This window comes from Culex pipiens, chromosome 2, assembly GCF_016801865.2.
Source record: "Culex pipiens pallens isolate TS chromosome 2, TS_CPP_V2, whole genome shotgun sequence".
NCBI classification, from domain to species: domain Eukaryota; kingdom Metazoa; phylum Arthropoda; class Insecta; order Diptera; family Culicidae; genus Culex; species Culex pipiens.
This window is the reverse complement of record NC_068938.1, coordinates 70,457,985-70,471,037: the sequence shown is the minus strand read 5'-3', so window position 1 is coordinate 70,471,037 and position 13,053 is coordinate 70,457,985. Positions and strand designations below refer to the sequence as shown.

The window sequence follows — 13,053 nt, the reverse complement described above, 5'->3', positions numbered from 1 at the left end:
TTACATATTTTCAAATTAGTAAACATCGGCTGACGGCTGACATAAAAAAATTGTAAAATTTCATAGAGACAAATTGAGCGATAAAAAAATGAAAAATATTGCGTTATGCACAACATTTTTGATCAATCTGTTGGAATTTTTTTTTATATTATTGATATATTAGTAATTAAAAAAATATTCCAACATCAATAATTAAAAGAAACAACCTTAAAATTCTTCACTTAAAAACCAAAATGTTGGGACATTTCATGGCCAAATTTATGTCCTTGACAAAATTGGACAAATTTTCCCCTAGTCAGCCCATGTTTTGCAAAATAAATTATAATAACAAATCAGGTTATGGACACTTGGAAAATTTTTAAACAAATTGTTGATTTCCTTATTGTGATAAACTGCCGCTCAAAGCAAGTTAGTCCCATTTGTAATTTTGTCAATTTTGAGGTAATGATACAGTTTGGTTTGGAATCATGTGAACCATCAGAAAAACCAATAAAGTGTAGTACTTTGTTCCAGAAAACCGTAGAAAAGGTGGATTTCATGAAGTTTTAACACATAGCCTTATAGGCGGGACAAATTTCACTGTTTTTACATATGGGACGGACTCGATAAGAGCGACAGTATAAATAATTAAAATATCAACTTTCAAATTTTTCACGTTTAAAAAAGTTATCGTATAAATACCACATTTCATGACCAAAATAATGTATTTGATCAAATTTGTCACGATTTTCCCATAATTCCGGCAATATTCAGCACAATAAAAAAAAACAATGTCACATTGGGCTATGGAAAATTGGTCAAATTTTCCCCATAGTTATTGTAAAATCCATCAATAGAAAAAAAAACAAATTATGGTATGACTGATGATAGTTTTAAAAAAAACTGGAATATCACATAAATCACGCGATAAATGAATAAATGATTAACCTTATTCCATACTTTAAGTTGTTATTGTCTAACTCTCTCATAAGATCTGCTAAAAAACATTTTTTAGTCTAAGTGTTGGGAATGTTATTATTTTTTCTTCTCATTACCGATGATCATGACTTTCTGATCACAAAATCAGACATTTTAAAAGGTTTTTTTTTATCTCAGCCCTTTTTTTCATTTTTTCCTGTTTGTTTTGCTTTCAATATCCCTAAGTTCAATCTTTATTGTTTTTTATGCAAAAGTATTTGAGATTATGCGATCCCTTGGAAAAAATATTTTAAAATTTCTAAGTTTATTCAATTTCATTTTCGACGTTTTGAAAAATCTTCTTTTTTTCGCCATAGTGGTGACTACACTGCCAAATGAATTTTAACCATCTTATGTTAAAGCTTAACTAAATGTCACATTAAATCATCTAAAATACATGCTAAATTAAAAAAAATCAATGCTTGAAATTGCTTTTAAATTTTTCTCAGTGACCATAAAGTTAAAATGAAAAAAAAATCATGCAGAAATTTTGTTTGTCATGGCAAATAACTTATCTCAGAACAAGTATTTTCAACTTGTGAATGAATAATTAATCATTGAATTAACCTTAAAAATCTAATTTCTAGTGCTTTTAACTTGAAACACTATTTCATGAAATCACAGCTCAAAGTTTTCAAATATTTGGAGCGTATTTTTGAAATATAGTTGCATTCTTTAGGTAAATTTAGTATGTTACGAAGTTGTTTTTTAATGGTTTTTCATGGTTTTATGATATGATTTTAGTTATATGGTATTCAGCCTAATAAATTAACAAGATTAAAATAAGTTTGAGTATTTAAAGTGGATGAAATTAAATTATATTTTTTTCATATGTAACTCAAATGATTCAAATGATATTACAAAAAAACGTTTATAAAGGTTGTCAAAAATAATATAGTTTATATTCATTCCATAACAGCGTAATTTTTGTTGTCAAACATATAAGCAAACAATATTCCTAGGGGTGAATGCTTCAGAAATAAATATCATCTGAATTAAACCTTGACATGAAATTCACAGACAAGCTGATTACTTTAATATGAACAGTAGATTGACATAAATAAAATCAAATCAGGCTCTCCAATTATTATTTTTTGTATAATTTCAAAACATTTGTTCAAAAAAGGTAGGAAAATGTATACTTCTGATTGTATTTCGGGAATTTCCGGGAAATTCACAAATTTCCCGGGAAACGGGAAATATTTTTTCCCAGGACGAGAAATTGGACGCTCTAATTACTTTTTGAAACAAGTGCAGAAAAGTAGAACTTTTAAGCATTTATTTTTGGTACAAAAAGGAAGCTTTTTTGTCGTTCAAGAATGATAGGAAAAACAAGTAGTTTCACGACGGAATTGCAAAAATTGTTATTTTGCGCATTTTTTTTGTGCCATAGTATAAAAAAAATGTTTGTAACCTTATCACTGTAAGGGAAAGTATGCACAATGTGTCATCAAAATAAAAAAATGTTTTGAAAAAACATTTTTTTTCAATTTTAAAATGTTTTTTATGTTTGAGAAACAGAATATTCATTACTGTATCAATATCAAATTTCAACTATGTAGACAACTATCTAAAATAGCTGCTTTATTTGAAAATTTTAGAATTATTATAATAATTTAGGAAGGTGGTTTTGTTTAACTAATCCTTGCTGTTTGTACTAAGCATTATATTTGATAACTTGATTGAAATAACTTTTGCATTGAATGCCATCTACTTTTTTATAGCAGTGATTAATTATGTAATTTTATATACATTTTTTACACCTATCTTTAGATAACATGGTTTAAAAGTTTGAAACTAAACACTTATAGAGAAAAAAAAGATCGGAGTCCATTTTTTTACTTCACGATTCCACTTTGTCAAATAACATAAAAACAAACAATTTCTCAAAATGTCGTTTAAATAATTGCCTCACAACGCAACATCTGATGACGACTTGTATTGCTTGTTAATATCATGTGAGAGTGCCATCGCCATTTATTGCCGTACAACTAATTTCAAAGCTTCACAATCTCACTTTTTACGTCTGCTCTCTCACTGTCTCTCTTATCATGTAAATTATACAACTTTCGAAAGCAATTACATTTGAAAGCTCCTTCAACACTGCTTTGCTACACCACCCTAGCGCGAAAACCCCGGGGGTAATATTAGAAGTTTCGCTTTCTTTCTTGAGCTGCCTTCTAATATTGCCTTTTGCTGCTTTTTTTTTTGTTTCAAACCCAACCTTCAAGACTGGGGTACAATTGCTCGGTATCTGGGAATGGCCCTTTTGAAAGGAGTTTGAAGGGGGAGGGTGAATGTGGGGCTAAATGGACATCTTGGGAGTGGGGGGAAACATTGCGCACATAAAAGTTGAAAGTTCACATACCCGGCTCGACTGCGATCAGGATGATTAGCATAAAAATCGCATAAAATTTACTCATTTTATCCGATTTTTCCTCCGTCACTCGTTCACCACTGGAAATCCATTCAATATAGCAGCGGAGACCTCGCGACTACAAGAAATATGGGTAGAGAGAGAGATAGAATGAGGAAAAGTCCTGGTCAGCTGGTGAATAGGTTCCGGTTCTGGCGATCACCGTGGGAGGTCACCCCAAACTCACAAGGCTCAACGCTTTTCTTCTCCTACAACACTTCACACTTCCAAAGGTGGCGCCTAGCGTCCGTTAAAGTTCTTCTTCTTCCTCCGCGTAACCGGAAGTTGCACGCACACACGCACGCACTTCCTTTCCCTTTAGGGAGGGGAGGAGCGCCCACTCGCGATTATGTAAAACGATCCGCGGCCGCGGACACTTCCCGGAACACTACTCCCGGGGCAGACGGATCAACTCCGCCGTACGAAGGACGAATGAGGAAGTGAAAAGGAAATAGAAGGGAAGAAAAAGGGGGAGATAGAAGGAGAAGGAGAAGGGAGGAAGAGGGAGGAACTCGGAGGTCAGACCGGAAGGAAGCTAGCTAGCTTCCCAAAGTGACCACCACTACCACCACACCACCTCTAGCTCTAGGACGGACCGTCGAGCGCGCACGGTGTGCACTCGGCGACGTTCTAAGCTAAACTAACCCTTGGGATCGGCGGCGGCCTGCAACGTGCCTGGCTGTGGAGCGCGCGCGTTTGGAAAACGGTTTTCCTCCGGATCTTTTATTTTCTTTTTGCTCTCCGAGACGTGACGAGACGAGACGAGACGAGCAGTTCTGCATGCAGTTTTCACACGCTCCTCTCGCAGGGTGGTGCTCTCTCTTCACTGGGAGAACACGATCATCTAGTAACGGGTTTTATTTTTGGAGGGTGACAGGGATGTAGAAAAAAAGGAATCCATCTGAATATTTTTGAAAGCCATTATACAATGTTACAGAACCCTTCAATTCATTAAATTCTATCATCATGTCATCGAAGTCGAAGTCGAAGTCGGAAGTCGGAAGTTTTGGAATTTTTGAGGGATTTTTTTTCATTTTGCATGTTTAGCAAAAAGGTTTATGATTTCTGAACAACTTATGAAGGCAATAATTTTTAATATTTTATCGATTTGTTCGAACCATCGTATTATGCGTATTATTATGGTTTTGAAAATCTAAAATAATTTTTGATGTAGCTTAATCCTTCCAGTTTATAAACAAAAACATACTAGGGTGGTCCAAATCCGGTCATCACCAGGCTAAATTCAAAATTTGAGCTCATTCTGACCACGGGAACCCCTTCCTCTAAGCCCTTAAGGGGTTACATACATGTAGAAAATAAAAAAAATTACAGAATATTTGTTAAATCCACTCAAAAGATGATTTTCAGTCACTCCTGAAAGTTTCATGAAGATATTTCATGATTAAAGTAAGTAAGAGACGATTTTAGGTTAAAATTTTGCCATGCGCAAAGCGGGCTGTCAAACTATGGTGGCGTTTTTCTCTAAACCCCGAGTTGATTTACGGGTGCCACGATATCTCGAGATGGGATGGATCAAATTGGCTGAAATTTGAGGTGAAGACTCTCAATATGTATCCCATATGCATGACGAAGCCCAATTTTTAAAATATGCTTGTTAAAAAAATACAAAAATAAAAAACTATCGTATTTTTTATATGAAAAACACAAAAATATTTTTATCTTTTTTTTTTAATTTTTTTTTTTTAATTGGGCATCGTCATGCACACGGAATTGGTTTAACGAGTCTTCACCAAAATTTTGAGCCGATTTGGTCAAGAAAGTGTTGAGATATCGTGGCACCCGTTTTTTGAAACTGCTAACTTGAAATTGCTATACATGTTAGTAAATGCAAATGTATCTTTGAATGCCCTGAAAACAGAATTAAAAAATAGTTAAAGTGTGTGCCCATACTAACCTCTTTTTTTGCCGATTTACATGTATGTAACCCCTTAAATTTTATATAGGAAAAATCTTCAAAATTTATGAAGAAAAGAAAAAAAAATAGTTTTGACCTGTGGACGGCGCAATAACTTTCCAATTCTTATCAATTCTCGGAACTAAGATCATCTATTAATTTGGAAAAACTTTCCCCAATAAACCATATTTTTAAGGATTTTTTGCTAAAAAGTTTTTATCCTCCGAAAATGATCATTTCCACGAATACGGCTCTAAGGGACACCATCTACGACATTAACAGAAGAAACATTTTATTAAATTTGATCATTCGGAACGTTAAAAAGCCTAGATGATGAACATTTTAAATTAGATTCTAGATTTAAAAATAATTATTTCTTGCTTTGATTTTCAGCGAAACATTTACCATTATTTGATGAAATTTTATTTTCCGGTTTTTTACTAAAAAAACGAAGTTGACTTTATAGCTGTCGGCCACCATTGCTAGTACCAACCACTAGTGTCTTCCTTTTAACTACAAGGACTTCGCCTCCCTGGGCTCCTAAGTGTTTGAGTACGGCACGGAGCGACGGCGCCGGATACCCATGTTTACACAAAGAATTTTTAGAGCGCCCGCCGCGGGATTCGAACCAGCAACCTATGGATTGTTAGTCCAGTGCGCGGTCCGATTGATCCACACGGGCGGGACAGGTTTTTTACTAACTTTCGACAATTTTCCGCGATGTTTTTTTGGTCACATTAAAGTCACATGTAAACAAAGCTATTGTTCTTCGCTTTCCAGCTATCCATTTTCGAAATTCAAATTCAAACATCCTTGGGATTGTTTAAAACTACGTCGTTCAAGTGCTTGGAACTGAAAATGATTAAATTGTAGATATAGCAATATACAGCAATTCCCCACGAAAACAGCATGATTCGAAAAAAAAGTTCTCCGATCGGGCTCAAAATTTTTCTGGGGGTTCCTTGACTGAAATAATTAGACCCGTATTTTTTTGTTTGGCCATTAGGGTGACCTACGCCGTGTTAGGGTGGTCCGAAAAATGGCAATTTTCGTCGACCAAAAAAAACCACTTTTTTCAAAAAATCATATCTCCGCGCCATTTCACCGATCGCCGATTTTAGCTGTTCTAGACGCAAAAGAAAGGTGATTAGTTTGGCAGTTTGGGAAAAATAGCAAGAAGTTTCAAAAATCCAGCTCAACATTTGAAAAGGTCGCATAAAAACTTAAAATGCTGTTTTGAAGGTCTCGGAACCAAAGGGCCTATGCCTGAAAATATTTTTATCGGATTCCTCGGATCGGATTTCACATAACAAATCAAAAAATGGTGAAGTTATGTTTTCAATACTCTGAGATACATTTTTTTGAAAAAAAACTGTCGAAAACGGGAAAAAATCGACTTTTTTCACTAAAACTGCGATAACTTCAAAATTTCAGCGATGACGATGAATACATGTTAGGGTACCAAAAGTTGCGTCAATTAAGTCAATTACGAAAATTGTGGTACCCTTACATGTATGTATAGGTCATCGCTGAAATTTTTAAGTTATCGCAGTTTTTGTAAAAAAAAAAGTCGATTTTTCCCGTTTTCGTCATTTTCCCATTTTTGCGCGTGGTGTGTCGAAAAACCCAGTTTTTTTTTTTTCAAAAAATCGTATCTCAGAGTATTGAAAACATAACTTCACCATTTTTGATATGTTATGTGAAATTTTCCGAGGAATCCGATAAAAATATTTTCAGACATAGGCCCTTTGGTCCCGAGACCTTCAAAACGGCATTTTGAGTTTTCATACGACTAGATTTTTGAAACTTTTAACTATTTTTCCCAAATTGCCACCTTTCTTTTGCGTCTAGGACAGCTTTAATCGGATGCAATGGCGCGGAGATATGATTTTTTGAAAAAAAGTGGTTCGACGAAAATTGCCATTTTCGGACCACCCTAACACGGCGTAAGTCACCCTAATGGCCAAGCAAAAAAATACGGGTCTGATTATTTCGGCCAAGGATCCCCCAGAAAAATTTTGAGCCCGATCGGAGAACTTTTTTTTTAATCGTGCTGTTTTCTTGGTGAATTGCTGTATAGCAAAAACTTTTTCACATAAAATTGCCGGAAATGATACAAAATTTTGAGGAATCACCCTATTACATCATCTAGCTAAAATAGTTGACATGGTCAAGACCTTCGGGCACCGGAATCGGTCCCTACCAGAAACGGTGCACTGAGCTGATGTAGTTTGGTGGCCAATCGGAACCGGCTCCGGTGCCCCGTAGGACTTAACCATGTCAACTATTTTTGCAGGATGATTCCATGAAATTTTGTATCATTTCCGGCATTTTTATGTGAAAAAGTTTTGCTATATTAACCAAAAATCCATATAGGAACACCATGGTACCCCAACGGAATCCGGAATATCTCCGGTAAAAATGAACCATATTTGTCCCCCATCTGACAATTGAAAAAATATAGAAATCTGGATCATTTGCAACCGGAAACATCCAATTTGGTCAATTCAACCAAAGGTTATAGGATATGAAAAAAATAGGGGTCAAACGACTACCCGAGCGTTTGAGTGTTAATAAGCAAAGTTTATGCTGATTTATGCCAAAAAAAAAAGATTGTGCATTAAATCCTATCCATTACAACGTATTCAACTGTTCCACTATTTTCAAAAATCAATCGAATGAACCAAATGAAGAAATTTGAGCCGAAAATCATAATTTAAAGAGTAATCAAAAATTTACTTGACTACCAATTTCAGTTTAATTTTGTAGAAATAAGCTTAAACAGTTTATCGATCACCACAATGATTTGAAAAATCCGTAATTTTAACTAATGGCGGCCAAAACGGAGGTGACGAATATTTAAAAAAATATTGTTTGTAAATTAATAGACAATCAACTCTTCAATTTTGACTGAAATGGGGTCGCAGAACTAAAATGTGATGATAAATTTAATAATATTAAATAAAATTAAGACAAAGAAAATTTTTGTTCATGATTTAATCTTCAGAATTCCTATACAAACCTTCGGATAATAGAACTAAGGATAATTTAATAAAGTATTATTAATTAAAACCTTAGTCTGAACTATATTGGCGAACATAACAACGAATGCGTCACAGTCTCCAAAATTCCCATCATCTTCCGAGCCCATCCCTGGCAAAACAAACAAACAACAACAAGAGAGCAAAGCAAACTTTCCTAGACGAGCACCAAAAACTGATGAATCACGCGAGAGCTCTTCGGGAGAGGATGCTGCCACCGCCGCCGCAGCAGCAGAGCAGAGGGTCCGCGTGGCTGTGAAGTGTGAGCCAACGGGAAGAAGCTGTTGAGCTTTCCCAGCCAGCCTGCCAGAGATTTATACCAACTCTGGTTCAGGTTTGCTCACGGTGCCACCCTGGAAAAATTCCGTGACGACGGGGAGGACGACGAGAAGGACGAAGACGACGCACGCACGCACTGGGAATCGGAAAGAAAGAGAGAGAGCGAGCGAGAAGAGAGAGAGTAAAGAGCCTAAACACAACACACGGCACACAGGAGGAGATGGGTGCGTGAGTAAAGTTTGTTTTTCCCCAAGTTTTTCCTGCACAGCTTTCAGTTGACTACATGGGTGGTTGGAAGTTTTAGACATGGAATCCTATCGTCTATCTTGGATGTTTTCTACTTTTCTTTTCACAAAACTTAATCATTACTTTTAATGTTGCATGATCTGGGACATAACAAAAAAAACTGTAAGAGTTATTCCATGTCAAATAGGGAACCGGTTGTACCGTCTCCGATTACAATAATACTTTTGTAGACATGTTATCCAAATCTTGTATAAACAATTTCGCTCTATCTTCACAAGGGTTGGACAATGGTCAATATGAATACTTTTATGTAAAATTGCCTGGAGAACCGATAAGGTACGTTTGAGAAAATTTTATAATGTATAAAACTTAAAAAAGCAATTTTAATAAACTATTTCAAATTCTAAAATTTTCAATATACTTTAAGGGTTCTATCCCATTCCCCAGAATCCCACTCACCAGAATGGCCCATTCCCCAGAATTATCCATTCCCCAGAATGACCCATTCCCCAGAAATATTTATGACCTTGAAAAACATGTTGTGTTTCCCATTTGGCATAATGCCATTAAGCATAACGCCGTTTGGCATAACGTGATTTGGCATAATGGCGCATAATGGTCAATTGGCATAATGATATTCAATTTTCAACAATAATTCAATAATAGAATCGCTTTGATGAAGACATCGTGACAGAACTGCTGACACTAATTGATTTATTTTTCATTCTTTATGAAGGGAAAACTCTATTTACTAGGGATAACTGCTAAAGGAAAATTGAACTTGTGTCAGCATGCTGCAGTTATCACAAGTCGAGGGAGTTGTCCCTTCCTTAAAGAAGGCAAAATCAACTTTAAAAGGTGGTGGTTAATTTATTTCAGGCAGCTTTAACAATATTTGTCATTCGCTGCCTAACTTTAAAAGGGAAATTTCAACTTTTATCCGCAGTTATGACAGTCACGAGAGTTTTCCTTTCTTTAAAGAAGGGATATTTCAACTTTTGTCGGCAGTTACGACAGTCAAGAGAGTTTTCTCTTCTTTAAAGAAAAGAAAATTCAACTTTAACGGAAAATTTACCTTTTGTCGGCAGTTCTAACAGATAAGAGAGTTTTCCATTCTTTAAAAAAGGGAAAATTCAACTCTAAAGGGAATATTAAACTTTTGTCAGCAGTACTGACAGACAGTGGTGTCAACCATCGCGACGCTCATTTTTGGTTCGCGGAGCATTTTTCGTTTGTAGTGCTTTTCAGTTACGGAATTCGACAAAATGGTGTTCGAAGCATTTGTAGAACTCACCAACAGCAACATTTCTTCAAAACATTGTATAGTTGAAAAATTCATACGCAAAATTTACAAGAAGATTGCGGACCTCAGGACCAATGGTTCGCGATGCTTTCGTTTGCCTAACGCGTTTTTGGTTGTAACTTTTTTGTATTCATCAAAAATCAATACTATGTTGGGCAAAGTTGTACGATTTGGTGTGTTCTACAAGTCCTTTATACACAACTTTGTCAAATTCCGTAACTGAAAAAGCACTACAAACAAAAAATGTGCCGCGAACCAAAAATGAGCGTCGCGATGGTTGACATCACTGCTGACAGACAAGAGAGTTTTCCCTTCTTTAAAGAAAAAAAAAAATCAACTTTGATCAGAAAATTCACCTTTGGTCCGCAATTATCAAAAGTCAATAGAGTTTTCCTTTCTTTAAAGAAGGAAGCATTCAACATTTGTCAGCAGTTATCGCAATAAAGGCAAAATCTGAACACTTCACACTTTAAAACTGATCACTTTTTGAAATAAAGTACATTCATAATAAAAATAAAACTTTTCTGTGGAATGGGTCATTCTGGGGAATGGATTTCTGGGGAATGGGATAGAACCACTTTAAGGGAGGCGCGCGATACTTTTTGAATCTTCACCTAAAACGAAGCTTAGTGAATCATCGTGCGCCTCCATCAAAATGTTAGAAACAAAGATCGGAAAACTCAAAAATTCTTAGGTAAAAAATCATTGATTTGCAATTATTATCACCTTCCGCCATGGCGTGTATGTCATCTTAGGCTATTTGAACAAACAAAATTGAGGTACGCGCCAGTCATTTTGAAACGTAATGTTTGCATAAACTTTAAAGCTTTTTAGGTCATGTTCGAGATTTCGAGTTGTTTTTAAGATCAATTTGATGAGTTTACAAAAATGTATTTAAAAAATTAAGAGGTTTATGTTGTCTGCGAGAAAAAGTCACCTTTTGGCCATGTTGACCTAATATTCGAAGAATACAAAATAATGTTTACAAAACATCCGGTTCACGACATCTTTCAAACCTTCTAACTAGTTTTTAGCTTATCCCAAGATTTTTTTCTTTTCTTTGTTGTTTATCATATCCCAGATCCCAAAAATATAGTTGCGGAACAATGGTACGCAATCATTTTTTTCATATCATATGGCTTTTGCGAAAACCGATATTTTTTGGACCACGCCGTTCTGATAGGAGTACCCTAATTGTGAAATAAAAAAAAACTACGGGTCCTAATATTTTGGCTAAGGAACTTCCATGCCCAATTTTAGCCAAATCGAGCGCTTTTGAGTTGGATCCTTCCTGTTTGACGTTGAATCGCTGTATAAAGGATTTTAACAACTCCTAACTCAAAACGAGATGAACTTTTTACTTCTCGAGATCAGGGATGGAATAATCGCTTGCAAACTTTCTTCACCCGCGAAAGAGAGAGGAGGTGAATCACGCAAAAGAAAATCGCTCCCGAAATACTCCAATAAAATCAATCTGCTGATGTTTTTTTGTAAATTTCCTTGCCAGCACCACTAAAAATATTATTTTTTTCACTTTGTTTACACACATTATCCATCCACAAAATATGACAGGTCATTTTTCGACGTGTGACGTTACACTTGCAAGTGTAACAGTGAAAAAGACGTTCCACCGAATGCATTGTAGTACAAAAACAAGAGATAAGGATACGTTTTGGTATATATAATAGGTTGTTTCATCCAAACAAAAAAGTTCTCAGAATCAGGCAAACAGAGGTTCCCCTTGTAGAGGATACCCATAGGGACTCTCATGCCAAATATCAGCCCATTTGGTTGAGAATTGGCCTGTCCCCAGCGGTTCAAAGTTTACATGTAAATTACTATGGGATTTTTATGCTTTTCGTTCAATCGTTCCTACAGGTCTGGGGACAACATGTATTCACTCGGAATAAAGACAGGTGTGTAGGGGATGGTCCAAGGAACAAATTCCAGAAGGAATTAGGGTTGTCCATTCTGTCCCCAAGGTGCGCATTGGACCGACGTCCGGTGTCTCCAGAATCAACGATTCACCCTTCAAATGTACGCATTGTCCTTAGTATGCTATGACAGCTAGCTGAAAATTTCGACGCCCCATGTCAGACGGTGACCACGTGGCAGAGCATTCACTCATGTTTTGGCTCAGAAACATACTTTAAAGCAATAAAATTATAATTTTTGATGTTCCTGTAACAATTTGAACTATTCTAGATAACCTAACATGATGATTTTGTGATAATAATGCAATCGATGCTTCTCCACGTGTTCATCGTCTGATATGGGGCGTCGTAATTTTCACCTAGCCGTCATAGCATACTAAGGACAATGCGTACATTTGAAGGGTGAATCGTTGATTCTGGAGACACCGGACGTCGGTCCAATGCGCACCTTGGGGACAGAATGGACAACCCTAATTCCTTCTGGAATTTGTTCCTTGGACCATCCCCTACACACCTGTCTTTATTCCGAGTGAATACATGTTGTCCCCAGACCTGTAGGAACGATTGAACGAAAAGCATAAAAATCCCATAGTAATTTACATGTAAACTTTGAACCGCTGGGGACAGGCCAATTCTCAACCAAATGGGCTGATATTTGGCATGAGAGTCCCTATGGGTATCCTCTACAAGGGGAACCTCGGTTTGCCTGATTCTGAGAACTTTTTTGTTTGGATGAAACACCCTAATATATAATGAATCTACCATATTTCATGGTCAGCGATAATAGCATGATTTTCATTAGGTGCGTACTTTGCCCCGCTCTACTCTATGGTAAATTATTTTTAGAACTTGAACTTTTATCAAAACATTGGAAAACAAACACAAAAAAATAATCAAATCCACGATTATCCTGAAATTTAAAAGTTCTCCTTTCAAATTCAATTTATATATTCGGAATTGGT

The 13,053-nt window shown here is 36.0% G+C and overlaps 1 protein-coding gene across 1 annotated transcript in view; it reads right to left on the bottom strand.

Moving 5' to 3' along the window:
* Positions 1–4,026, bottom strand: part of LOC120416072 (uncharacterized) — a 46,500-nt gene extending 42,474 nt beyond the window's left edge. Inside the window, exons 1-2 of the mRNA XM_039577741.2 lie at positions 3,561–4,026; positions 3,326–3,452 (exon numbers count right to left, since the gene is read on the bottom strand). Coding sequence (XP_039433675.1) covers positions 3,326–3,380 — 55 coding nt within the window. The 5' untranslated portion in view covers positions 3,381–3,452; positions 3,561–4,026. The remainder of the gene's footprint in view (positions 1–3,325; positions 3,453–3,560) is intronic.
* Positions 4,027–13,053: the final 9,027 nt, after the last annotated feature.